This window comes from Notolabrus celidotus, chromosome 24, assembly GCF_009762535.1.
Source record: "Notolabrus celidotus isolate fNotCel1 chromosome 24, fNotCel1.pri, whole genome shotgun sequence".
Taxonomy (NCBI): Eukaryota; Metazoa; Chordata; class Actinopteri; order Labriformes; family Labridae; genus Notolabrus; species Notolabrus celidotus.
In genome coordinates this window covers 7,313,535-7,340,671 of record NC_048295.1, presented here as the reverse complement: position 1 = coordinate 7,340,671, position 27,137 = coordinate 7,313,535, and the positions used below count along the sequence as shown (strand labels likewise).

The 27,137-nt window shown below is 41.7% G+C and overlaps 3 protein-coding genes and 13 non-coding genes across 21 annotated transcripts in view; 13 read left to right on the top strand and 3 right to left on the bottom strand.

Moving 5' to 3' along the window:
• Nucleotides 1-4,293, bottom strand: part of LOC117808013 (FERM, ARHGEF and pleckstrin domain-containing protein 1-like) — a 44,985-nt gene extending 40,692 nt beyond the window's left edge. For 2 of the 4 annotated variants that reach the window (XM_034677416.1, XM_034677419.1), the window contains exons 1-2: nt 4,245-4,293; nt 2,427-2,766 (exon numbers count right to left, since the gene is read on the bottom strand). The gene's annotated coding sequence lies outside the window, so the exon portion shown is untranslated. The remainder of the gene's footprint in view (nt 1-2,426; nt 2,767-4,244) is intronic. The other 2 variants (XM_034677417.1, XM_034677418.1) reach the window with 2 other exon arrangements.
• On the bottom strand, nt 3,931-4,004 carry trnai-aau. Its single transcript has one exon. It is a non-coding gene; the product is annotated as a tRNA-Ile (tRNA).
• LOC117808014 (N-chimaerin) lies at nt 4,084-19,421 on the top strand. Its single transcript, XM_034677420.1, has 15 exons — nt 4,084-4,355; nt 4,674-4,776; nt 6,750-6,788; nt 6,904-6,959; nt 8,959-8,990; nt 9,392-9,505; nt 10,538-10,664; nt 10,754-10,915; nt 14,059-14,136; nt 14,920-15,004; nt 15,515-15,688; nt 16,296-16,373; nt 16,478-16,615; nt 16,729-16,834; nt 16,933-19,421. Exons 2-15 carry the CDS (start codon nt 4,758-4,760, stop codon nt 17,102-17,104), a joined length of 1,380 nt encoding a protein of 459 aa, XP_034533311.1. The 5' UTR covers nt 4,084-4,355; nt 4,674-4,757; the 3' UTR covers nt 17,105-19,421.
• A 1,094-nt stretch (nt 19,422-20,515) lies between these two features.
• The window catches only part of LOC117808090 (TSC22 domain family protein 1-like), a 31,692-nt gene continuing 25,070 nt past the window's right edge, over nt 20,516-27,137 (top strand). Inside the window, exon 1 of one of the 3 annotated variants that reach the window (XM_034677571.1) lies at nt 20,516-20,697. The gene's annotated coding sequence lies outside the window, so the exon portion shown is untranslated. The remainder of the gene's footprint in view (nt 20,698-27,137) is intronic. The other 2 variants (XM_034677570.1, XM_034677568.1) reach the window with 2 other exon arrangements.
• trnam-cau lies at nt 21,389-21,461 on the top strand. Its single transcript has one exon. It is a non-coding gene; the product is annotated as a tRNA-Met (tRNA).
• trnak-cuu lies at nt 22,290-22,362 on the top strand. Its single transcript has one exon. It is a non-coding gene; the product is annotated as a tRNA-Lys (tRNA).
• trnag-gcc lies at nt 22,597-22,667 on the top strand. Its single transcript has one exon. It is a non-coding gene; the product is annotated as a tRNA-Gly (tRNA).
• On the bottom strand, nt 22,947-23,018 carry trnad-guc. Its single transcript has one exon. It is a non-coding gene; the product is annotated as a tRNA-Asp (tRNA).
• On the top strand, nt 23,579-23,649 carry trnag-gcc. Its single transcript has one exon. It is a non-coding gene; the product is annotated as a tRNA-Gly (tRNA).
• Nucleotides 23,874-23,946, top strand: trnam-cau. Its single transcript has one exon. It is a non-coding gene; the product is annotated as a tRNA-Met (tRNA).
• trnag-gcc lies at nt 24,131-24,201 on the top strand. Its single transcript has one exon. It is a non-coding gene; the product is annotated as a tRNA-Gly (tRNA).
• trnag-gcc lies at nt 24,855-24,925 on the top strand. Its single transcript has one exon. It is a non-coding gene; the product is annotated as a tRNA-Gly (tRNA).
• trnag-gcc lies at nt 25,103-25,173 on the top strand. Its single transcript has one exon. It is a non-coding gene; the product is annotated as a tRNA-Gly (tRNA).
• Nucleotides 25,769-25,841, top strand: trnam-cau. The gene has a single exon. It is a non-coding gene; the product is annotated as a tRNA-Met (tRNA).
• On the top strand, nt 26,201-26,271 carry trnag-gcc. Its single transcript has one exon. It is a non-coding gene; the product is annotated as a tRNA-Gly (tRNA).
• Nucleotides 26,716-26,788, top strand: trnam-cau. Its single transcript has one exon. It is a non-coding gene; the product is annotated as a tRNA-Met (tRNA).

The following is a 27,137-nucleotide window of genomic DNA, read 5'->3' as shown; positions in this document are numbered from 1 at the left end:
CAAGTTAAACTAGCACCTGAAGTTCAGAGTGAGTTCTGCAGTATCTCCAGTTTTGGATTAGTTTGGAAGTTTCTAAAGTTTTGGTCCCGTCCTCAGCAGTGGCTGCAGGATTATACATGGAGTTAAGTTGAGCAAGAGAGGAATACAGAGTGAGCTGATCACACTGCAGGCACAAAGGGAGCCACTGTGGGAGCTTCCAGCAGCCTGGGCTTTAAATCGGAGGGACTGAGGCCTCTCATCCAGCCTTTGAACAGAAAGTTTTCCCAAGAGCTTTTTAGTGAGGGGGCTCCTGGGCTCTGGGAATCGGATGTGAGCGTGAGTGTGTGTGTGCATGAGTGCATCCACAGAGAGGGCTTTGACTCTGACAGACATTAATCTAGTTCTAATCCTTTTTGTTGTGAAGAATTATTAATCAAGACAAGCACAAAGTGGAATTGATCTGTTACATAATCGGGGTTAGAATATTCACATGGAGGAATGTTGCGTAATCAGCAACATTTGACAGCTATAAAAGGCCTCACAATCACAAACAACACATTTTAGGACGAGCAAGATCAAAACGCTGGTTAGAAAGCTGCCAGATTATTGGTTGTGTTGCTGGTGGCAGATTAAAATACAGTAACTGTGCTGTGAAAGAGGATCAGGGGTCACAAGCTGACACTGACCAAAAAGGGATGTGATTGGAGGGAGTTTCACTTCCACACTGCTAAGATGACAAAATGTGCTCCAGCATGAGGGGTTTAGCACTAATCTGTAAAAATGATTATGTTAATCAGTTAATCTGATGATAATTCATCATCATTTGGTCTATTTAATGTCAGAAAACAGTTAAAAAAATGCATGTTCCTAAATCCAATGGCGGACGACTGGAAATCTAGTCTCAAGCAACCAAGAGTCCAAACCTAAAGGTGTTTGGTTTGTTGCTGTTAAAGCAGCTTTTAAGGCAAAGAAAAAAGATGAATCAATATTTGAGAAGCAACAACTAGATAATTTGTCTTCATGCAAAAGATAAACATCATAAACTGATCATTTAAATCCTCCTTTTGCAGCTTTGTTATCAATTGAATTCAACAAAACCTGCAAGTTTTATAAAGGAATATAGGGATCATTTTGAAAAACAGTATTAAGATTTCTTTAGGAACACTGCAGCAGGTCAGCTTAAACTATAATGCAATAACACCTTGGCATGTGCATTCACAGAGGAAGGCTTCTGGATGATCAAATTTAAGTTAAAGCTAAGAAAGTTGGCAGACTAAGCTGAAATATAACACCCAAAGGTGTCTACTCCAAGCTGGCAGCACAGGTGAGGCAAAGATCAAGGCCAAAACATAGCACACTTACAACCTTGGCAGATCAATGACTTGCGCTTGATAGTACTTTTTATCAAGGTGACACTCTCCACCCACTGGGCTGTTAAGCCGCTCTATTGCCCTCAGGAGGGTTACTATCGTGAGGCTGTGTCAAGGAGAGAGAGTAACACAAATTCTATCTGTGATATTGATCGTGAAAGTGAATGCAACCCTGTGCGAGACAGGGACAATCATGGGGAGCTGCTTCCCCCACTGACCCTCTCTGAAGGGGGGGGGGGGGGGCTGCAGAAATAGCACATGCCCCCCTCCCCAGAGATCAATAAAAGAAAGGGAATTGTTTGTCACCTCATGGGTGCCATATGAGCATTCTCCAGGGTGAGGCTGGTCATACAAAGGAGCAATTTTCTGCATGCACAAAGCAGCTATTTTCCAGTTGATCAGAACAGACTCACTCCTAAATAAAGCTCCTTTGAAGGCACACACACATAAGAGTACAGTTGGCAAGAGTGCAAGCGCCAGGATGTAGGTTAGCAGAGTAATCCTTCTGGCCAGGGTAAAGATGTCAGTAGGCTAAGGCTGCCAGATCACACCCAAAGACAGGGCTTTTGAGTGTGTATGCTATATGTGGGCTTATATGCAATGGAAACCAGAAGCCTATTTTCAGGTTTGTAAAATGGAAAGGCTGCATGGAATGACAAAAAAGCAAAATAACACATAATAAAACATGACATAAAGTAGGTAAGATCCCAGCTCAAAAGTAAGATCTATAAATAATTAACTTTTTGGAAAATGTTACAGTCCATGCAAATGTTAAAGCTCATACTAAGGAAGGCTATCCCTTGTCTATCATTAAGCTTACAGTGAAAGAAGCTCTGCTGGACCTCCTAGAGCTCAGCCGATTAGGAAAACGAACAGGCTGCTTGCAATCGCTTATACTTAGGATATCAGGCTCATCAAACATCACGCACTGTTGCCTCAACGCGTAAAAGCGCATAAGACTGGAGACGGATATGTGGATAAAACTGTGAATCTAAATATAAGTGTGCACTGTAAAAGGAGAAGAGAAAGAGGCTACGTGTAACCTCGCTTCATAAGCCGGATAGCATGATTCCTTACCCCCCTCTCTTTCTTCAGGATCCACAGATTGTCCTTCTGTATGCGCTTTTTTATTCCCAGCGCAGAAGCTAAATCCGACACAATGTTGCGCTGAAGTTTAGGTGGATTCAAAGTCCTCCTGTCGCTGCCGAACCGCTCCCTCTCAGGTGGGACGTGGTTTCTGTGTGGTAGCCATTGAGACAAATGTGGGAAGCCGTGCATTGAGCTTTCTACTGGAACAATAAAGAGCGACTCACCGCCTCCAGCAGCACAGGCACCCCGGCGCTCCAGAGTCAGGCTGAGGGAAGTGCAGCCAGGGCGGATGAACAGCGCCTCTTCATGGGCGCCTCTGGTAAAGGCTCTGTCAATGCAAAAGGTTAAAGTTTGGATCAAAAATAGACTCAGGGTAACTCACCATTATATACTGGATATGCAACCCACAATAACGATATTATCGCGATACAGCGATACTACAATAATGGCACAGGATAACCAAGACCTCTGATTAACTGAAGAGAAGAAGGTGCAGGATTAATGTCTAGTGCCACCATGAGGAGTCATGATGCAAGAGTCAAATTGGAAGGGAACCTAAGAAATAGAAACCTCTAAATGTATCACAAGCACGATATATTGCAGTGTACAATAATTGATAGTTTTGAAATATACATTAATTGAAATGTGTGCTGCCAGTAGGATAATGTTAATGTTGCATAATACTTAGTTGGAAATAAAGTAAGAGAGTGTGACTTTTACCTATTTTTTACCTTATGCACCATGTAAAAAACAAAAGTCCAAGGTCAAGACTTTATACCATATATTTTATAATAAATATGTTTCTAAAATACCAAAATTTAGTAACTCAAAATTAGTCTAGAAATTGATCAACTTTGTCAAAAGGAAATATTGTAGTCGTCATCAATTCTATTCTTTTTTTAATAGTAATGCCTCCAAGTACTTTATAGAAACACATTTGAATGAAAACCTATAGCTATCATGTAATATTAGACCTATACAGACACACATGAGACAATCAATCAATCAATTTCATTTCACTTTTCATACAATGATGATGTAACACAAAGTGCTGTACATAAAAAAAAAAACAAGGCCCCACAATTCTTTTGTAAGGTTAATAACATGATATATGTTAAAAAGAAAATCCTAATAATAATGATACAAATAAAATAAATAAATAAAAGATAAAAGTATATAAATTGCTGAAGGAACTGAGGAAACGCTGTATTGATATCTTGATGAGGAAACACTGGAGGAAAAACTGTAAATACACTAGTAAAACACAACAAAATGTTAAAATGCTGAGGGGTATTCTGTAAAAATATTAATTAACTACAATAAATAACTACATAGAAATATAATAATAATCCACATTAAAATGAAATAATAAAAATTGACTGAACAAATAATGTATGTGTGTCTATAATAATTAAAAATAGGACAGTATAATAAAAAATGTGACTTAAATTTTAACTAGATAATAAATAGGAGCATAGGACAAAAGCGTAGATGGCCCGTACGGGGATCGAACCCGCGACCTTGGCGTTATTAGCACCACGCTCTAACCAACTGAGCTAACCGGCCACGTTTTGCACTGAAAAAACATTAATATATAAACACAATGATGATTCAGGTGTGTGAAATGGTTAGTTGGCTTAATTAAGTTCAACCAGTTCAGTTAGCAGCGACTACAAGCTCTCTCTTTTGACCTCTAACTTATAATGAAATGAGTTCCAAAAGCTAGCAGACAATGTTAAACAACCTATTCTTGATAACATTTTATCAAAAAGCAACTTTAAAATCAGGAGGGACATCGTTTCTGACCTAGCTGTAGCAGCAGCAGCAGGGTCCGTTACCATAGTTACCCCAGAGAGAGGGCGAGACTGATCACGTGACGCAGCAAGATGGCGGCCACAAAGTAGAATGGATGTGAATGTGAGTATTACCAGCTAACCGTTACATGGAGAAACCTCTGTTTTATTACACATTTATAACACAAGTTGTGTTTATTATTAAGTTATTATCTCAGAGCTTGTGTTTTCTTATTATTTTAATATATTAAACATTCATTAGCTCTGTTTTATCCGCCCTCTAAGTAAAGTAACGCTGACCCAACCCGCTAACGTTAGCTCCCTTATAATTGAGCCTCATCATTTATTGTTTCTGTTACTCTGCTGTCTTTTTCTGCTTCCAGGGAGGATATACCACACCAAATACTCTCATTTTAATCTATTCTGTCTGTTTTCTCTCCAGGATTTAAACTAAGCTGGTCCGCTTTTATCAGGATATCTGGATCTGCTTGTTAATTGTTCATCTTCATCATATCAGAGAATCAAGATGGCCTTAAATGTCTTTGGTAAGCTGCATCACGCCTCAGATACTAGCCTTTGTTCCCTTTTTATGTGTGTTTTGCTTTCTTTGCAACATAATTGCAACATATTGTCACTATATGTTGTTTATTTACATGCATTTTGTTAAAATAATGTCATGTTACTAGATACTTTAGGCATTTAATCAAAGCAAAACTGTATGTTCTTCACTTAAAAACACTTAAATAGTTAATTATTACAATGTTGTACTACCTATCACCTAATGTACTGTATGCTTTATACATTTCATTCACAAATTAATACAAATACTATGCAGATCAAGTTTTTTTTTGCACTCAATCCATGTAATCATGCTATAAATATGTAATATCAATAATTAACTACATAGAATAAACTATTACAAACTCTGAATGAGGTCATTCAGCATTATAATCAATCAATTCCTTAATTACACTTGTATTATGTGTTCTGTAAGTTGTTTTTGACATTTTGCATGCAGCATTAAGTTGCATATTTAGGTTAATGATGTCACTACTTGTATCAGCACTGCAGCAGCATAACCGGTTTGATGCTGTCGACCAATAATGGCTATTTAAAAAGAGATAAGAAACAATCATATGCAGAACTCCTCCCTTCAAATGTAAGGGTTAAGCAGTTCTTGAGACTGTTATGATCGCCCTGTTTCAGGAAGAACTCTATATTTTGATTCAGTCCACACACACTGTTAGTAAGTCAGCAGTGAATATGTTATGTCTACTTTCTTTAGCGAGCGTTTATTTGTTATGCAGCGTTGCCTTGAGAAAAAAGGGTGAGACACTCGCCCCCAGGGGAGGATCTGGAGTTATTTTGAAGACAGGATACCGGGACGACAAGTGTTGAGGAGATAAGGCTTGAGGAGTGAACACAGTGTGCAGCGAGACAGGAAACAGGCTGTTAGTTTTACTCATGCAGAGAAGATGGTAGACGGCATATGCCTGAATTTACAAGTCGGGTGCATACGAATTTCCATCATCACATTAGTGCTTATTTTTAAGAGGAGCAGGATGGTTCTAGGGAAAAGATGAATTCTTCAGCTGATTCCTGGTTTACTTTTGCCATTTTGATGCAAACATCTGTGTTGTAATTGCACACACACGCAGCCTATGATTCACTCATGTCAAGGAGAGAAACTTTTTTGCACTCATTTTTACAAGAAGCTTTAAGTCGAATAAATGCATACAGCACAAAATGTGAACATTCAAATATTTCACAGCAGAGTTCAGCCAAACTCCATAACTGTGCCTGGGGCTGTTAATTATTCTCTAATGGATCCTTACTCTAATATTCATAGCGGTGTTGTTTATTGTCTGCTACAAGGAAACACTCCCATTAGGCTGATAACATCTACAATTCATTTAAGACGTGCAGGCCTGAGGGCTGTGACAAGTCGAGCTCGTGTCTTAGTGTTGGAAAGATAAAACATCGCCGTGAGAGCTCGTTTGCATGAAACTGCATTTCTGCAAAGTGATATTAATGAATCTTTCACAGGTTTTTATGCTTCAGAAAGTAGATTTATCCATGAATTTATACTAAGTGAGGTTTTTGTTGTGGATAAACTCATCATCTATCAATCTCAAAGCCTGAGATTAGTGCGTAAAAATACAAGAAAATAAAGTTACAATAAATGAAAGCTGCTTTTATGCCATTAAAATATGAATAAGCATTTTATACGACAACAGCTCCAGAAAAACTGCACATTTCCCTTCAGCAGTCTCAGTTGTTAGCCCTTAAAATAATGGGATTGCTTCAAATCTGTGCCATCATCCAGCATCAGCTTTACATTAATTAAATCAGCATTCACAAATAGATACCCTGTTTTGCTGATTTAAAATAAGAAAGAAGAAGATAGAATCCTCATCTTTATGGTTAAATTGAAACATGGAAAACAGATCATGTTTTGTCCACTTGAGGGCGACATAGCTAAACAAATCACATTATTTCTCTCTCTTTCTCTCTTCAGATCATGATGAATACCGACCACCAGTGTGGAAATCTTACTGTAAGAATTTCACACACATCTGAATTCTTTCTGAAAGTTTAACTTCATTTGGATATTAATAGAACTCATCTTCTATTGTGATATATTTTGATTTTCTGTGTGTAATCAACCACAGTGTACCAGCTCCAGCAGGAGGCGCCACATCCCCGCAGACTCACCTGCACTTGTGAGGTGAGATAAACACAGACAGATGTTTGTATTGCCTGTCACAGCTGATGTATGAGGACAGAAGAGGAGATCAGTGGGTAGTTTGAAATCCAATTACACATCTTTTAAATTCCTGAACATCACACATTATAGCTTCCAGGAGGTAAATATGTTCACACTGCCAATTAAATCAAACATGGCATGGAGAAAGCCTTGAGGAAGCTAAACATCTCAGTGTGTTTAGAGTGTTTGTATACGCGTGCTGGTGTGTGTGTGTGCGTGTGTGTGTGTGTGTGTGGGTGTGTGTGTGTGTGTGTTTTCTTCTCCTTGGAGACTGCATTTGCTGACTTAGCTCGTCGCAGGTGCCTGATTGTTTTTGCTTTTGTTCACTGTTCCATCTCTTCAGGGAAAACATCTGTTAAGGCGATCTAAAAATGTTGGAACACTGCATCATGTTGGGACAATAATCACTTATATCAGTGAAGAAAAGAAATCATTGTACAGGACTGTTTGGGGCTTTTATTTTGAAGGCCTAATCACTCTCTGTTATACATACTTCAGAAAGAAGGGAGTAGGAATAATGCAAAATAACACATCCTGTGCTTAAATGAGAGGTTGCTTCAAGTTGGGGACATTTGTGTCAAGATCAGTGCAGCATTTGGTGACATTCTGACATTCTATGCATCTAAAAAAATCATTTAAAGTCTGCTGTTGATGCATAAGTAGCAGATTTTTTTCCCTGAAGGCATCCAGGTGTTGCAATAAGTTGCTGATGTCCACTGAATGCCATGCACCAGCACCTCTGCCCCCAGGGGGCGCAGCCACCAGATGTGTGAACAAGGGGGGTCTGAAAGGTTTGGGGAAATCCAGTGGGGATTACAGATCAGAGATTTGGTGTCTGCAGCCCTCTGACAGCTTGTTGGACGTATGAGTGTGTGTGTGTGTGTGATGCTAAATGAGCAGCTGCTGGCTCTCGTGCCTCAGCCTGGTCAGGTAGTGGGTGCTGCTGACCCGGTTAAGACCAGCAGACGGGTAGACAGATGTAGTCCACTACCCCCTTCACCCATCTCCATGTTGTCTGCTGGGAGTTGAGACATATGTAATTTAATGATGCACCAATAAACACTCATCTACGGCGGGTACTTTTTAATTTATGACCAAAATGAGCAGAAGACCCTAAGGTTAGAGTATTATTTACACTCCTCATCATGTTCAAGTCCTGTACGTCTAACAGGCGGTGTCTTTGCCCCCTTAGTGTTGCATGTGTGTGGTGTGTAGACGTTTCACTCTGTACCTTCTTGTTTCATCATGTCATTCAAAATACACCGTACATGCACAAGAGTCGATGTCCTCCTCCACACAGCTTATCTCCCTCTCGGCTCAACGCTCTGCTGTGTGAAGTCAAGGATGTTTGGAGCATTAGTTATGGGTTTTAGTCTGTCTGTCTGTGCCTTGCATGAATACATACAGACCCCAGAGCAGTTCTGGTAGGTGTCCAGAGGTACACATGCATGGCTGATATCAAGAAAGAGCCAACAGACAAACTTATTGCTCTGCTTGAATATGTCTTCCTCTAGAAGTTCACGATATGTATTTATCTCTGTAAAAGGTAGTCCTCCTTGTTCTCTGTATTCACCACACTGGTGTCTAAACATTCCTCACTGTTCTCTCCTCCTGTGTCGGTCACAAGCTCTCGCACACAGCGCCCAGTTTAATATGCAGCGTGGTTTGCCGGGTCCCGGTTGATTTATTGACTCCACAGCAGTTTTGTTGAGAACAACAGAACGTTCTGCTTTTTTATCTGACTCAAGCAATATTCCCTGCACACACACACCAACTAGAGCGCACACACACACATACCCAGTTTCAAGTCTCAGAAACAGGCCACATTGTGTGAAAATATACGCACTTACATAGGATTACATATTCAAACTCCATTCTGTGAGTGTGAACCTGTGTCATTCTTCTGCCCTATTTGAGTTGATCCTGTTTCACAGACTGAATCATGTTCTTCTCCCTGCAGGTGAACAATCGACCTAAATACTATGGAAGAGAGTAAGTAGGACTTGTGTTTTTTGGTGATTTATGTAGGGCACATCACCTTAATTCAGCTCCATATATCTCACAGCTCAGCTGTTAGAATGATTTCATTTAAGTCGGGGTTTCCTGCACACAAAACCTGATTTGTAGGGGGAGGTTTTTAAGACTTTAAAGGAGCATTAAAGCTCCTGGAGGGAGTTTGTAACTGGTTCTCTACTCCTTGAAAAAGCTGGGGAGAAAAGCATTGCTCACTGGATTAAGTATTTCTTAGTTATTCAGAAGCGACAGTAGCATAAACCATGATCTCCCCACAGGAGCTTTAACCTTGTAAATGAAAGTCAGGGAAGAAAAAAAATGTTGTTTTCTTTGGGTTGTAGAAGCTGTTTTAATTACATGTTTCTCCCTTTTACGTTCAGGTTTCACGGCATGATCTCCAGAGAAGAGGCCGACCAGTTGCTGAGTCAGGCTGAAGGCAGCTACCTCATCAGGGAGAGCCAGAGACAGCCGGGCACGTACACACTGGCACTAAGGTTTGTTTATTTCTGTGCAGTTAATGCTTACTTGCAAAGTTAAGCCCTGGAGCAGGGATCCCAATGTTTCATTTGACCATTAACTTCCACTGCTAAACCAAAATCTAGGGAAATACAAGGTCTTATAATTCTTGGTCCATAATAACTGATCAATAAAACACTGCAGGCTTATATCTTCTGCAGATCTTAAGCCACACGAGATCGCTTCCTGTGAATCCCCTGACACTTTGTAATCGTCTCACCTCCCTAACCTCTCTCTTCTCCGGCACGCTTTTGTGTGACAAGGCAAGAAAAAAGAGAAGCCGTGTGAGCGCTAAGCTCCTCCGTTAATGTGCGCCCAGACCCCCAGGTGCAGTCAGGTGTGAGGGTTTAAAGGCGGAAGTCGGGCTTTAAGCCGCTTAGGAGCGATCATCTCTGACCTCACATGGCCCTGCATGCCGTCTTCTGCAGAGCCTGCTCGCCTTAATTAGTCTGTTTTATCTTAAGTCCCACCCACCTTGTTTGCTTCAATGCATGTCAGACCTGAGTTTTACACTTCCTCAGAGTAGGTGCCACACTTTGAAATGGGCGCATGGCATGATTTGAATTTGGTTTTGGGTCAGCGTGCTCTATTCATAGCCACGTCACTCTTCCACCTGCACACTCTCCTCTGTCCCAATCCCTGCGGTTATTATAATTACCTTCCATAAATACCCCCTCATAAACCACTGATGCCGCTTTGGGTCTGCAGAGAAAGAAAAGGTTGGATTTTGGGTTAATGATCTAACTCTGACGCTTTATCTCATGGTTTCATTGTGACCCACTGAGGAGCTGATAACGTGATGATGGCCCAGTTTAGAGTGGGTCCATCAAAGCTCCCTCTCTCAGAATTTGGGACTGTTTAATTTTCAGTGGAGGCGTGAAGAGGAAAAATAAGAAGTTGTTGTTTCTTCTTTTGCAGTATTTCAACACACATCCAAGATGCTTGTTAATGTATGTCACAGTCACAGTCTTTCTGCCAAAGTAAAATCTTCTTCTTCTCCTTCCTTCAAGGTTCGGGAACCAGACAAAAAACTTCCGTCTTTACCATGACGGGAAACATTTTGTGGGAGAGAAGAGGTTCGAGTCCATCCACGACCTGGTCACAGACGGCCTCATCACACTCTACATTGAGACAAAGGTGTGTGTGTGTGTCCACCTGTGGACTACTATCCTTCTAACTCACACTATGACTTCAAATGAACTCACACTATCTTTATTTTCTGTCAGGCGGCGGAGTACATAGCAAAGATGACCATAAACCCGATCTATGAACACGTGGGCTACACCACCCTGAACCAGGAGCCCACTCTGAAGAAGCACCTGCCGTTGAGCCCCGAGGCTCCGGATGGACCTGCTCTGGCCAAAGATGACCAGAACTCTGAGGAGAGGGTGAGGAACACAACCACTAAAGTCATCAGACACATTTCTAATAAAAGATATCGATCTTTGAGAGAGATTCCAGGCCAAAAATCACCTTGCAGTCAACATATGTTTTTGGCAAGGCTCAGGTATCTTTCGGGAGCTGTTTTGAATACAGAGGAGTGTTGGCACAGAGTATCGGCTGCAGTCCAACAGATTTCCCCCTGAGGGAACCCGGCTGAAAGAAGCTCTGAAATTAAACAATTAGAAGACAAATCGAAGCATTTAGCACGTTTCTCTGGGTGGCTGTTTAAAAACTGCTCTGCATATTTTGTTGTGAGTAAATTGGCTGGTATCTCATCAGAAGTCCACAGTGTTATGAAGACCTGTTTCAGTTCAGGAGAGGAGTTAATCCAGAATGTTTGAGGATTTAAACTTAGGACAGTGTGCAAAACAAAGCAGATTTGATCTCTTGACCAGAATGTAGTCACAATCTTTAAACATTGACTAACGTGTATGATATAAAAGTGTGAGTGTTTGGGTGAACCCTGCAGAGAGGTGAATTAAGGCTAAAGGTGAAGAAAGTTACTGTATGCACTGTGCTAGGATGGATGGATGAGAGCTGGTTAAAGGAAAGAAAGAGGAGAAGGAGGAGGAGGAGGATGGATGCAGAGGAGAGATGGCCTCCAGCCAAGGGCTCTGCAGTAAAATTACATAACAGCAGCTTGCCTGCGGAAACCTTCTATCTCCAATCGCTGTCTTCTTGGTATGCAGGAGTCGAGTTTGTTGCCTCCTCATTAGTTTGCATCTTTGAGATGATGAGTTTGTGCTGTGTGTGACATTTCTCTCTTAGATCGTTCTTCTCTGCTGGTGGAGGAGATGCAGATTTGCAGATGTGAGGTTCCTTTATAAAGCAGGGGCGATCTTAGATGTAATCACTGGGCAACATGAAATGTGAATCTGAGTTCTGCAGTTGTGCGTGTGTGCAGGTGGGTGCGTGAAATCGAGGCAGGAGCTGCAGATCTAACCATGCAGCTGCAGTTAAACCCTCAGACTGACATGCAGATACAAACACACACATTCATCTGTCATTAAATCCAGTTAAACAGACAGTTAGCACTTTAAACACACACCGACAGGCTCAAAACAATGTGCAGTGCGCTTATGTGCACCACTACTGAACCTCCTGAGGCCTCGTATGACCCGCAGTGCATGACCGCCTGTGCTACACCCTCATACATCACTGTCTACCCTGCATGCATGTGTGTGAGTGTGTGAAATGGGGGGTGGCCCTGGGTACGTGTGTGCTTTCATAATTGGCTGGATTTGCAGACAAAGCAGTACGGCTCGCGGTGACATTGAGACCGGAGGTGGCTTTTCTTGTAGAGGAGACGAACGCCCACAGACGAGGAATGCATATTTCATACCTTCATTCAGCTTTGTAGTGTTTAGCGGGGGTTAAAGGCGGTTTAATGGCTCCCGCGGGGGTCTTACAGACTCGGCTCAGGTGATGAGTTTTTAAATTTTAATTTTTAAGGCCTTTTGTTGGAGAAGAGGTTCACTGGGCGGTGACAGAACTCAGATTTAGACCTTTAATTTGAGAGAAATATGCACTAACTTGTAAGAAAACATGCCAACCAAATCCAATTTATCAAAACAAGAAATCTCTGTTCCGTCTTTGCATAAAATAAATATTTTTTCAAGCATGTTTACTAAAAAATATCCCAAAGAAGTCGCACATTAAAGCTCATGAAGCATTCCAGAGAGAAACAGGATTAACTGGCTCCCATCACATGTTTGTTTACAGAGTAGTTTGCCAAAAAAAGTCCAAACATACTCCCACCAGAGCCTACACTTCAAAGGCTCCTCTTAATGTAAATGTAATATAAAACACTGCATGTATGAGGAAGAATAAAGGTAGGTTTGGGCTTTTATTTTGAAGGGCCATGTAGGGATAAACAAAAAAACAAACACAGAAACAGCTTTTGTTTACAGTTTGAATAATGAAAGAAATTGGTGAATATTTGGAATAAAGAAACTGATGTTTGTTTAAAAATGAGCAAAAGAATGGAGAGAAACAAAGAGAGGGAGATGTGTGAACGAATGAGTGAAAAAACAGTATTTTTTGCACTTCATTCTTTCCCTCCCTCCTTCCTCCTTTTCTCTCCTGGGACAATCGAGGTGGCAGAATTGTTGTCGAAACAACAAGAGCCGCAGCTTCTGATTGGCTCCCTCTCCTCTCGGTGTGACCTGTTAAATTCATCCATTACCCGTCCTCCTCCTTCTTTCTCTCTCTCTCTCTCTCTCCGCCTCCGTCACCTCCCTCCTCCTCCGCTGCTGCTGCTGCCGAGTGAGTGGAGGCAAAGCAGATTAACACACTCTCATACACGCACACACACACACGCTGAGCCATGTGGGTTGAAGCGCTCACCTACACGAGTCTGGGAGACGAGGATGCACATTCCGCCGCATCAGTCGGGTTGGGAGGATTTTGGGCTCACTTCTGGAGATTTTTAGAAACGTACAAGTGAACTTCACTGATTTATTTAGTGTTTTCGTTTCCTGAGGCAGGTTTTTATTGGCTGGCAGGTGTTTTGTTTTTCTTTTTTGTTATGATCTGGGATTGCAGCATCAGTATGCAGAGCTAATCTGATTGGCTGGTTTTTGTGGTGCTAAGACAGCTGGATTGGTCGTGTGGTTGCCCCTTTATTTGGGATGTTGTTGTTGGATGGAGCTTGAATTTATCTGAGGCGACTGTTTTTATTCCTTTTTGCTTTTTTAAACATTTTTTCACAGATTTCTCTTTTTTTCTTGCTTCGTTTTTGCTGGAAGCCCGGTTTGTTTACAGTTTTATGACTGGGATTTAAGTCTCTAGTGAGGCTTTATTTTTAAAATCAGTGTGAGTTAAAACTACAGCTCCCACAATGCCGAGCAGAGAATCTTACGCAGTAAAGAAAGGTAAGAAGAAGCCTCGCAGGAAAGCCCAGAAGGATGCAGGTCAGAAGGGCTCTTTGTTCACCGCAGCTCTCGGTTTGAATGTCAGCGCCGGTTCCATCCCCTCCCTCCCGGTCTCCGGCAGCAACCCCGATCCGGCAAGGGCGCATGCCCCCCCCAAACCCAGCTCCCCTGCTTCCACCTTCTGGCAACCAATCAGATCTTTTGCCCTTTCGCAGCTCACATCCCTGGTGCGGCGGGCCACCCTGAGGGAGAGCGACTTAGCGCCCAAGTACGAGAAGGTCCACAACTTCAAGGTGAGCTGCTCTCTCTCTCTCGCTTCTTCTTCTTCTGTTTATGTGTGTGTGTTCAGTGATGCTGGGAAATGCTGATTCAGCTCACAGGGTCTTATTCAAATTCACCTCAGAGAGCAGAGAACACACGCACACACACACACACACACACACACACACACAAATATACACACACACACACACACACACACACACACACACACACACACACACACAGAAGGTGAAGGCAGATTTCTGCTTTTAAATTCCACACTTACAGCTTCTATTTAGAGCCTCACATTCACAGATTTCCATTTTACAAGTAGCCATTAGTGAGGAGCACAGAGGTCAGACCCACAGTGCACAGAGCTTATGGGAAATCTGGACGAGCACACACACATGCCCACACACCCACACCCACACCCACACACATACACATACACACACACACACACACACACACACACACACACACACACAAAGAGAGCTCCTCAGTGAGATGGAGGTTATTAGAATTTCATTATGTACTCAGGAGCCAATTTATGAAATAAATGAGCAGATAAAAACTCAATAAACGTCTTTTCAGCTCCGCTATTGTGTCTTCATTGTGCTTCTGCCAGTGCCTGTTATTGTATAATACAGATTAGTGCCAGTCTGTCTTTTTCTCACCTTATTCTACACATTTTACACATCTATTATATGCATATTCTGAGCTGTTACATGAGCGGTTAAGTCTGTGATGGATTTGAATTAAAGCACAGTTTGAATGTAAATGTCTCCTCTTCTTCTCTCTCTCTCTCGAACCAGGTGCACACATTCAGGGGCCCTCACTGGTGTGAGTACTGCGCCAACTTTATGTGGGGCCTCATTGCTCAGGGAGTCAAGTGTGCAGGTAAGAAGAACACAGAGACTTCATGTCGTCCTGCATGTGTGGGGAACACTGACTCACTTTTGCAATCTTTACTTCTTCAAAAGTACAAATGCACCTAAAAGATGCTCCATTCGTCCTCCTCTCGTCGTGCCCATCGTGTTTCGCCTCCTCTTTTTCAGTATGTGACTCATCACAGCAGGCTTAAAGTTAGTCACTTCAGCTGTTGACTCATCTTTGTTGTATCATGGATTTTAAATGTTAAGAGACTCAATGTGGTGCCAAAGAACAGGCTGTCTGTGTGAGGACCACTGTGTTTGTACAGGATGAACTAAGCCTCTGTAACACCTACGTTTTCATCCTTCTTTCACCGACCGACTGTGTTATTTAGCTTCAAGTCTTTCATCTTCAGGACTACATTGTTATGTTGATACTTTCCTGTCTGCATGCACACAGGAGCCTGTTTCAGCCTCAGAGTGGGAGCAAATTTTTGCCCTCAGAGTGTATCTTAATCTGTCTTTTTTCTACTTTCAGATTGCGGGTTGAACGTCCACAAGCAGTGCTCCAAAGTGGTGCCCAACGACTGCCAGCCGGACTTACGGCACGTCAAGAAGGTGTACAGCTGCGACCTGACCACGCTGGTCAAAGCCCACAACACCAAGAGGCCCATGGTGGTCGACATGTGCATCCAGGAAATCGAGGCTCGAGGTGAGAGAAAGCGAGAGTCGGCGTAGGTATGAGTGTTTTTATGAGTCACTGGTTAGATAATGTCTGCACTCACGAAGCAGGATATGTGTGAGGGCTGAACACGAGCAGAATGAAAGTGTGGACGGAGCTACAACTCCTCTCCTCCGGGAGGCGAGGCGTCTCAGGGGAGAGGCTGCAGACGGAGTTTTATGGACTACGATCCAAGAGCTGAGTGAAAATACGGCGGATCAATAAAACTCTTGACTTGAAGCGATTGGACTTGACAGAAACAGGAGAACAATCCTCCCCCACTCCCTCTCACCCTCACCCTCCCTGCTGTTCTCTTTTTTTCTTCTAATCAATCTTTATTGCATCCTCCCCCTCTCCTCTCCTCCGTCTTTAACTCCTATTTGTGTGGCTACTTTGGTTTAATTTATTAGCACTACAGCTGAGAAACCATTTCAACACACTCATTATTGTAGATCACGTTCATATACACGATAACAACCCCATTTGAGCTGTCAATAGTCAGATGTATTGGGGCGAATAACATGTTTTCTGCAGATTGTTGTCTCAATATTCTGATATATTGAACACCTAACATGTGTCCTGTCCTTGTCTCATTCAGGTCTTCAGTCTGAGGGTTTGTACAGAATATCAGGCTTCAGTGAGCTGATTGAAGACGTCAAGCTGGCATTCGACAGAGGTGAGAGAAGTCACCTGAACACCACACTCTTTGGGTTTCTTCTTCAATCTACATCAAACTGATTCTTTTGTCTTGTCCACGTTTCGTCTGATTTCCCTCCATAGATGGCGAAAAGGCGGATATCTCCTCAAATGCGTACGAGGACCTCAACATCATCACCGGAGCCCTCAAGCTCTACTTCAGAGAGCTGCCTATCCCTCTCATCACATACGACGCACACCCACGCTTCATAGAGACAGCAAGTACGTCCTCACACTCTCTGCGGCGTGTTACATAAGACACTGGGATGAATCAGAGAGGAGTTTGGTGGTACTTCTGTAAACTCTAATCTGTGTGTTTGTGTTTGTGTTTTCAGAGATATCAGACCCAGAGAAGCGGCTTGAGGCTCTACATGAAGCTCTGAAGCTGCTGCCGCCTGCTCACTTAGAGACTCTGCGATACCTCATGGCTCACCTGAAGAGGTCTGACTCTCGTAGCTCTCCCTGTGTTACCTTAATCTAGATTGAGTTCTTTAGTCTGATGCTAACGAGCTTTTATTCCCCTTCTTCTCCTCATTCAGAGTGACCCAGTGTGAGAAGGAGAACCTCATGACCAGCGAGAACCTGGGCATCGTCTTCGGCCCGACGCTGATGAGGGCCCCTGAGCTGGACGCCATGACGGCACTCAATGACATCCGCTACCAGAGAGTAGTGGTGGAAACGCTCATCACCAACGAGGACGTGTTGTTCTGAGAGATTTATTACTCTGACCTCCTGAGAAAAAAACAAACTGAAGAAGAAGAAGTGACTTTTACTGGAAAATGAAGAAGAAACGACCCGGGAACTTTACATGACGTGGTTTTGTGAGGAGCGGATGGAATGATATTGAAGAAAACGACTACTTACATAGAGACAAAGAGGAATAATGCAGTGTTTCCATACTTTTACATGTTAAAGGTTTGCAAAGCTTTCATCAAACTTTAGCTAAACACTCAGTTAAACGAACAAAGCGTCTTCTCTCGTCTTTGTTCTCAGATTTGGAACATCTTTCTTGATTTGGAAACACTGCATTATCCATCCATTTGTTGTCTCTTTCTTAAAAAGGATGCCTTGACAATTTAACCTTGTTTTCTGCTCAGCTACCTTCAAAGTATCTAGGGTTACCATTTCACTCTGCTAGCTTACAGCAAGTGTCAACGGTTTCAGTGAAAAGTGCTGCTTTCTGATCAACGTTTTCCTCAAGTTTTTATGTTTAAGAGATTATTTTTCTTTGACTTTTTGTTCTGTAGCATCAAGGTATCCTTTGACTCCTCCTCAAAAGAAGAAGAAGAAGAAGAAGCACTGACTTCCACAGCAGCAGTAGACAGCTGGATGAATGAATGAATGGAAACAGTGAATCACTCATTCCTCTGAATGGAACTTAAGTGACTTGGACCTATTGTGTTATCATTCCTCTTTGAAGAACTCTTTACGTCACAGCTCCCTCATTTTTTAATTGCTTAATTGTAAACATAACCTCTTACATTTTGTAACATCAAATAATTACATCTTTAAAATAACATCCAATAATGGAACTGAAGGAGCTGTGAATTAAACGGTTTAACATGTTTTTTTTCTCCTACAGTGTCCTCTCCTTTCTCTGCCTGCCTGCTTTGGAAAAATATCAATTCAAAGGGAAAGTTTGACAAAATTTCTGCTGTAAAATTGAACCATTGTCTTTGCTTTGCTCCTTTATTTAAAGAACATCTACAGCTTAAATATTTAAAGCTCCTGCAAGGTCTTTGGAACTGGTTTTGGAACTTTGACAGACCAGTAAAAGGAAACACAACTTTCTGTGTACAGGAGCAAAATCAGCATAGATTTGAGGATAAGAGATTTAACTTTTGTCCACAGGGCTTTAATATTTAACACTTGGATTGAATAAGAAACACAATGGCAGGTAGAGAAATGAGAAACACGTCTTCATAAGTGACTTGAACATGAATATGTGAAATGGTGCTTGTATTTTGCTTTTCTATATATTTTTGTATTTCTTCACAGCAATGTTAACAGGCGGATTTTGTGCTAAAAAGTAACACTAATTGAGTTTAATGGCTTGTCTTGATGCTACTCAGTGATAACTTCACTGCCTGTCAAACACTATTATTAATATTAATTAGGATTGAATGTGAATTCTCCCTAAAAAGTAAAACAAAATCATGTATAAGTAACATCAGTGCTTCTCTCTAAACCTCTTTGTACATTTTGTTTTCTTACACTTTGCTGTCACTGTTCACCTTAACATATCCATCTCCAGCCATTTCATCTAACTGTGAAAATCTGAGTAATAATAATGCTTACATACTAACAAAGAAGGCCAGTTTGAGTTATGTTTTTCTACTTTTTGTTTAACTTCCTCAGACTTTGTCTTAACAGAAGTGATACAGTGTGCTTCTTGCAGATATGTGAGCATCACACTCTGGCTGAACGTCACATTGAGAAGTTTCAGCCACTATCTGATGCTATGAAAGCAGTATTAATCTTGCAATGTTGCCAATCATGAGAAATATGAAGGAGTGTGTTAACCAGGATTTGTCTTTTTTTAACTAGTGCCATTTAAAAAGGGTGGAGGTGTCGAGTTAATGCCTTCTGCATGTACACACACCACCTCCGCTAACACACCATCATCCCCCTCTTCATCTTTAAACCCCCATTTCTGTCGGGGGGGTGATTATTTGACGTGTTTTACGTAGCTAAAGAAGAGTCATAGGGTTGTAAAAATCTAAATGGATGTACCATAAAAGTAACATCAGCTTTTTCTAACGTTTTATCATGTTTCTACTTTACATGTGTTCTTATTTTGCCTTTTTTTATGTTGACATGAAGTCGTTTATTCCTCCCTGTTGATCTAACGTACTAACTCCAATGAGACTAACTTGGTGAAAACCTTTGAGCCTTCAGTGATCTGTGACACTTGCTTTTTTTTTTGCATCATGAAATGTCAGTTTTTAATACTCTTGTCATTGCTGTACAGTATTTTCTATATGATTTATGCATGGGGACATTAAATTATTAAACATGGCTCAGTTGGTGCACCTCTCCAGGGTCATTATGCACACGTACATGACTTTTTAACAATTAAAGCAGCTTTTAGTACCTGGGTGTTCACCTGAACAATAAACTGGACTGGTCAGACAACTCAAATGCGCTGTACAAGAAGGGACAAAGCAGACTCTTTCTGCTCAGGAGACTCAGGTCTTTCGGTGTGGAGGGGGCTCTTCTGAAGACCTTCTTTGACTCTATGGTGGCATCAGCCATCTTCTTTGGAGTGGTCTGCTGGGGAAGTAGCATCTCTGCTGCTAACAGGAAGAAGCTGAGCAGACTGGTGAAGAAGGCCAACTCCATCTTCTCTGATGGACAACACGTCACACCCCCTCCAGGAGACCATAACAACACTAAGTAGCTTGTTTAGTGACACTTCTTCACCAGCGGTGTCTCATGGACAGATATCGCAGGTCTTTTCTTCCTGCAGTGGTCAGACTCTATAACTAATTATATATATATATATATATATATATATATATATATATATATATATATATATATATATGTATATATGTATATATATATATATATATGTATATATGTATATATATATATATATATGTATATATATATATATATATATATATATATATATATATATATATATATATATATATATATATATATATACATACATACATATACATATATATGTGTGTGTGTGTGTGTGTGTGATTTTAAGATATGCTTATCTTTTACCTCTGATTTAAATATTAATTGCTAATAACTTTTTAATAATTGTTAATTTATAGGCTCTTGTTTGCTTTATATATTTATTTTGCACTTTGTCTACTCTGTTACTGTAACACTTGAATTCCCCAGTTGTGGGACGAGTAAAGGAATCTCTTATCTCTTATCTTATCTCTTCTCTATTTACTTACTCAGCATTAATTGACAGATCTATTCTTAATTAACTGTCTGAATCAACTTTCATATCATAAAAGCTTTGGCTAGTGCAACAAGGTGACTTCAATAGGCTTTAAACTTAATTCAGTTAATACCTACTTTCCTAACAGGCACTGTAACTGCAGCATCTAAACTTTCCACCTTCATGTTTTGGGGTCCTGATTGTTTTTTTTGCACGTCACGTGACCAAGCAGCTCTTTCCTGATTGGCTATTGTTTAATTGAAGGTGCCTCAATGTCTAGAGGTGAGCTGGACGGTTACAGAAGACGAAGCATCAGTTAGTAACGACGTAATGTGCCTGGAAGATGCTTCAAACTGCATTAAAATCATCTTCATTTATGGAATCATCGACTTATGTGAGTACCCATCACCTTTAATTGATTATATAAGTTATAACGCTTTGTAAAAACCGTGTAAAATGCTCATATAGCATGTGTAAGTTTAAGCTAGGTTAAAGGTCATGTCACGGGCAGGTGACCTACCTTGAAGGACAAGCTGTAGATGCTTATTACACCTTTATTAACAGGATAGTGAGTCTATAACTTGGTTTTAACGTCGAATATGAACATGTTTTCTGCAGTTTGACGACATTAAAGTTTAGTAGATTAACTTTTTTAACGGTTTGATATTTTGAACATGGTCAAAATATTACTCGTGGTCTTTCTAACTGAAAAGATGTACTTTAATATAATATCTCAAATAGATGTAATTCTGTGTACGCTGCAGGTGTAGTGACAGCAGTGGACGCTAGGGTTACTCGGTCACATTCCTGCTGCGTCACATGCTAGGCGCTTTGGCTCCACCTAGTGGACAATTAAAGGTACTACAACAACAACACTAAATACAGCTTTCTCGCACAAGCAGCCTTTGTGGAGCTTAAATGTGGAAACTACAGCTCTTATTGCGTCTTATATACAACGTTAGAGCTTTAAAGTGTTAATCTTATCTTATATTGATTTAATGTTACCGGATAGGTAACACAGCACACACAGAGAGCGCCATATTCGGGGCGGATTTTTAAACACTTCCGGTAAGTAGTACTCTAAGGCCTCGTTGGCGCAGTAGGCAGCGCGTCAGTCTCATAATCTGAAGGTCGTGAGTTCGAGCCTCACACGGGGCACTTGTTTTGCATTTTAACACATTTTTTTACTGTTTCGTGATTGATTGAATCAATTTTTGTCAAATGGGGAAAAAAAATAATGCAGCAGAATGTCTTTTTTTTAGTGTCTGAAGACAAATATATGTCCAATAAACTGCTTTTGCATAGTATGTGAAAGACTCATAACTGTGTAGCTACTTCTATTGCTAATCAGAATAATAAGTCTGATTTTATTTGTAGAGCACTTTTCAAAAACCAACTTACAAAGTGCTTTACATGGGCTGCAAAATAAAACAGGCAGATCATAGTCAAGATAAAGATAATAAAGCCTGTTTTAAAATACATAAAATTCCCCTTAAAAAACTCTAAAGGAATACAAGTATTTTAAAATGTGTTTCTTAAGACAGTCAGAATAAAATAAAGTAAAATAAAATTCAGATAAAATCCAGGAAGGCTCTGCAATAACAGTATTTTTTAAGCAGGGATTTAAAAGAGCTCACTGACTCAGCAGACCTGATCTCCCCGGGCAGATGGTTCCAGAGTGTTGGACCCCTTTCCTTTTCTTGTTTTTGTGTTAGGAATGCACAGTAAACCTCTGCCTGAGGATCTCATTGCACTCATCGGCTCGTAGGGTAGTAAAGAGTCTGCTATAGCTCGGTCTAAGTCAATGTGGAGCTTTTAGAAGTAATCAGGAAAATCTTTACCAGCATTTGACCACTAGATGGCATTCACTGCTTAGTTATGTGTGGTGGTCTGATTGAAATGATCTCTGTCTTGTTTGAGTTCAATTGTTAAACATTACATGACTTAGCCTGGTTTATAAATAGATCATTCTTTGCTGTGTTACAAGCCCGGCTAGCTCAGTCGGTAGAGCATGAGACTCTTAATCTCAGGGTCGTGGGTTCGAGCCCCACGTTGGGCGCACAACTTTTTGTTTTTGCCGCCTCATCTTAAAACTCACTCAACACAAATCTTTTCTCCTTTAGGTTTATTTGACTTTGTTACATTGATTTTGTATGCAGTCATTGATATGCAAAGGACTGAAGTCTGGATTCCTCACTGTGAACGGGCTGCTGTGCTGCATTCCTTTGCTGGTGTTGTATCTGTTGTTTCGTTCCATTTCAAAAATTCTTGGGTTAGGAGAGCTTATATGTAAGCATTGGTGGTTCAGTGGTAGAATTCTCGCCTGCCACGCGGGAGGCCCGGGTTCGATTCCCGGCCAATGCAACATTCCTTTTTATTTTTACTGCATTTCCACTTCAGTCGTGTAAATAAGAAAACACACTCTCCAACCTTTACAGGATGATATAACAGTTTCAGGATTGTTTTTAGCTGTGAGTTTATAATAGTAGTAGCAATGCCATGTTGTGACACTGTTTTTCAGTCCTCTTGTGAGGTAGAGGAACAAGTATATAAGTGGGAGTTATAATTTTTGATTTACAGAAGAACTAAAGCTTTTATTTCAACCTTTATAACGAATGGTACGCAAAGAAAAGGGTAGCTATACTCCCCGTCGGGAAATCAAACCCCGGTCTCCCGCGTGACAGGCGAGGATACTCACCACTATACTAACGAGGAGATGTCCAAGCCCCTCCCACTGCCATTTTTGAATGTGCACAATCATTGCTGGATGTGTGAGCATTTGACGATAACAGTTAACTTCCATCAGATCAATGCAAGGTCAGTCTCTGTCCTCTTTGGGGCAGATTCACCAGGGACAGGGTGTTCTTTCTTAATCTGGAAACACATAAGAGATCACATGAGCACCTCACTTAAGGTAGGACATCCCCCAAATGTACCTACTTTGTCTTCTTCCAACCACTTTCCTTGACCTTAATGAAATCACGCCATCAGAAGTTGTCAATCAATTTGCTCATTGTTCTGAACGGCAGAGAGGTATGTCGCTCTGGTTGTTGTTGCTGTAAGGAGCTGTGGGTTCACTCACCCCTGTCCCCTGGATTCTCTCATATTGAAAAAAGGCGAGTGTAGCCAGAGCCTGACGTCGCACCATTCCAGGTTAGACAGAGCAAGATAAGTTATTGTCAACCATTTTACAGCCGAGAACTGGTCAAAGGCCATTTTTCCTTCAGTCTTTTCTCAGTCGTCGTTTCGGGAGAGGCTAATGTTGCGGTATGTAAGCATTGGTGGTTCAGTGGTAGAATTCTCGCCTGCCACGCGGGAGGCCCGGGTTCGATTCCCGGCCAATGCATCATCCCTTTTCATCCCTGTACGCCTTACAGCTTTTAAAATTTTCTGAATGCTCTGCATATACTTACTATTTTGGTCGATTACTTACCCTGGTGTATGGCCTCCTCAGGTTTCAGGTAAGTCATTTATGCAGAAGCTTCACTCTGGCTTCCTGTAGTCTATTTTCACAGTAGAATAATAAGAGTTTTTTTTTTTTTTTAGGCACCTATTTATGCCTCTTTCTGAGCCTCGTTGGCGCAGTAGGCAGCGCGTCAGTCTCATAATCTGAAGGTCGTGAGTTCGAGCCTCACACGGGGCATGTGTTTTGTGGTATTACCTGCCATTACAGGCGTGAGTGTCCTGACGGGCTCGTCTCCTACTTCAATACCCTTAGTTAGCTTATGAGGATGGTTTGTGTTAGTTCTATGTCAGATTTTTTGCAGTTTTTCCTACTAACTGTTTTCATGCATTGTTCCACCAGCGGCCATGTTTTTTGCATGTAAGCATTGGTGGTTCAGTGGTAGAATTCTCGCCTGCCACGCGGGAGGCCCGGGTTCGATTCCCGGCCAATGCAACATCCTTTTCAGACGGCTGTGGACATGTCAAATATATTAGTCCCAACGTATCATGGTGTCAGGCCTCATCTGTTTCAAGTAACTCACAGTTTCACTGTAATTGGTAAATTACCATGAGCTTGAACATTAACAAATTTTCACAGTAGACTAATAGAGTTTTTTTTTGAAGGCATTTATTTTTAGTGTTGTTGTAGCCTCGTTGGCGCAGTAGGCAGCGCGTCAGTCTCATAATCTGAAGGTCGTTAGTTCGAGCCTCACACGGGGCACGTGTTTTGTGGTTCTGCCTTGAATTACCTGCAGTTAGAGGCCTGAATGTCCTGACGGGGTTCTCTCCTTCTCCAAGACCCTTAGTTAGCTTATGAACATAGTCTCTGCTGGTTGTATGTCAGATCTGATCACACAGTTTAACTTCTCACTACACCACAAGGAGGATCACAGGTTGTTGCTGTTCAGTGTTAAGGGGCCTGAGTTTGGGGATATCAACAAAGACCTCAGGGTTTGACATTCACAGTGTCCGGATGTTCTGTTATGGGTTCATATTTGGGCCAACTTCAGATACCTCTGTGGGAGATCTTTTATGGGTCAGGAACCATCTTTCCTACTTACATTTTTCGTGCGTCGTTCCACTTGGGGCCAATTTGTCAGCATGAAAGCATTGGTGGTTCAGTGGTAGAATTCTCGCCTGCCACGCGGGAGGCCCGGGTTCGATTCCCGGCCAATGCAACATCTCCTTTTTTTTAGGGAAGTGATACTGTAGACCTCCTTGGGAACTTTTCCCTGAGAGTCTGCTTGTGTCAAAGTCAGAGAAACTGAAGATACCTATGTGGGAGAACTTTTGTGGGTAAAAGACCAGTTCTCCTCGTTCGTCCTTCAACTTGGGGCCAATTTGTGTGTATGTAAGCATTGGTGGTTCAGTGGTAGAATTCTCGCCTGCCACGCGGGAGGCCCGGGTTCGATTCCCGGCTAATGCAATATCCCTTTTTTGACAGTGTGGAAGAGCTGTTTCAGGGTGGATCACTTGTGCACTGTGGACTTTTTCCATAAATAAACTTTGCCAAAGTTATGCATCTAGGTTTAGTATCCAACAAAGGAGAATGATCAAGATATGACCTCAGCAGTGAGAGCAATCCATTGAAATCCTGGGGAACACTTAAGTGAAGGCTTCAAGGGGTAGAGGAAAGTTCGCTTAGCTACGTTCCTAGATGAAAAAGACGTTGAGTATCCAGCAGAGTTCAGGGTGTAGTGTATAAACCAACTCTCGTACCTAATGGTTGGGATAAGGTTGGTGGTTTGATCCAGGCCACGTACTTGCCCCTTAGCAGAGCCAGGACTCCGTACTAGCTCCCCCTAGACATTGCAAAAAGGGTGCCAAGAAGTAGGACAGTGTGGGTTGGTTATTTTGGTACCTTTTGACAAACCAAACCGTACTGCTGGGTGGAAATGCAGCTTTAGGGTTCTAGACACTGATGAGAACAAGTAATGGAAAAAGAGGACACAGTTAAACACAATCAACACCAAAGAGAAGCATGCATCAGTTCTGAAAATAAAGAGACACACTTTTTACAGGCCTCGTTGGCGCAGTAGGCAGCGCGTCAGTCTCATAATCTGAAGGTCGTGAGTTCGAGCCTCACACGGGGCACTCGTTTTGATTCGTTACTGTGCACATGACTCAGATGGTCACTTCTTGAGACATGAGAATAGCACCACAATAATTAGCTGTTTTTGTCTTGCTGAATGAGGCTCAGCTGGGACATATCAATGCTTGGACACTTTGAAATCCTTGAAGCTGTTTGACTGGGTGAAAAAAATCTGTCTTGCCCTTTGCCTTACTCTCTCTGTCTGCAAAACAGCACGGATTAATCAAAAGGCATCCCTCGAACAAAGAGGTTTTTAAGAAGAGAAGTAACAGAGTAAACAGTCTGATTCCACTGTGGGAGAACTTTCATATGAAGGACCAGTTCTGTTTTCGTGTATCGTTCCATTTTTAGCAGTATGTGAGCATTGGTGGTTCAGTGGTAGAATTCTCGCCTGCCACGCGGGAGGCCCGGGTTCGATTCCCGGCCAATGCAACATCTCCTTTTTCCTTTTAGGAAAGTCATACTGTAGACCTGAATGTATCACTTCTCCTTGGCAACTTTTCCCTGAGGGTCTGCGTCTCTAAGTCAGAGAAACTGAAGCATTGATGTTGTGGTCATGATACATTGTTGTTGTTTTGGTGTAGATCCATTCCTACAGGGGGAAGACATGATAATGAACGATAGATGACAAAGATCGAGTTAGGAGCATGAACTAGTTTTAATGTTGACTGGCAGAAGTGATGGGATCTAAGCCACCTTGTTTTCTGCCCCTGCGCAGAGTCGGGACCATATACAAACAGTTGGAGCCCACGCACACTGGACAGCTGACAGTGAAGTATAAAGATTGTTGGGAATAATGGGAAAGGGAACAAAGAAGTGATAAATACTCCAGGAAAAGGTGCATTTTTTTCGAAAACCATTCATAGTGGTTTTCAGGCCTCGTTGGCGCAGTAGGCAGCGCGTCAGTCTCATAATCTGAAGGTCGTGAGTTCGAGCCTCACACGGGGCACTGGTTTTGATTCGTTACTGTGCACATGACTCAGATGGTCACTTCTTGAGACATGAGAATAGCACCACAATAATTAGCTGTTTTTGTCTTGCTGAATGAGGCTCAGCTGGGACATATCAATGCTTGGACACTTTGAAATCCTTGAAGCTGTTTGATTGGGTGAAAAAAATCTGTCTTGCCCTTTGCCTTACTCTCTCTGTCTGCAAAACAGCACGGATTAATCAAAAGGCATCCCTCGAACAAAGAGGTCTTTAAGAAGAGAAGTAACAGAGTAAACAGTCTGATTCCACTGTGGGAGAACTTTCATATGAAGGACCAGTTCTGTTTTCGTGTATCGTTCCATTTTCAG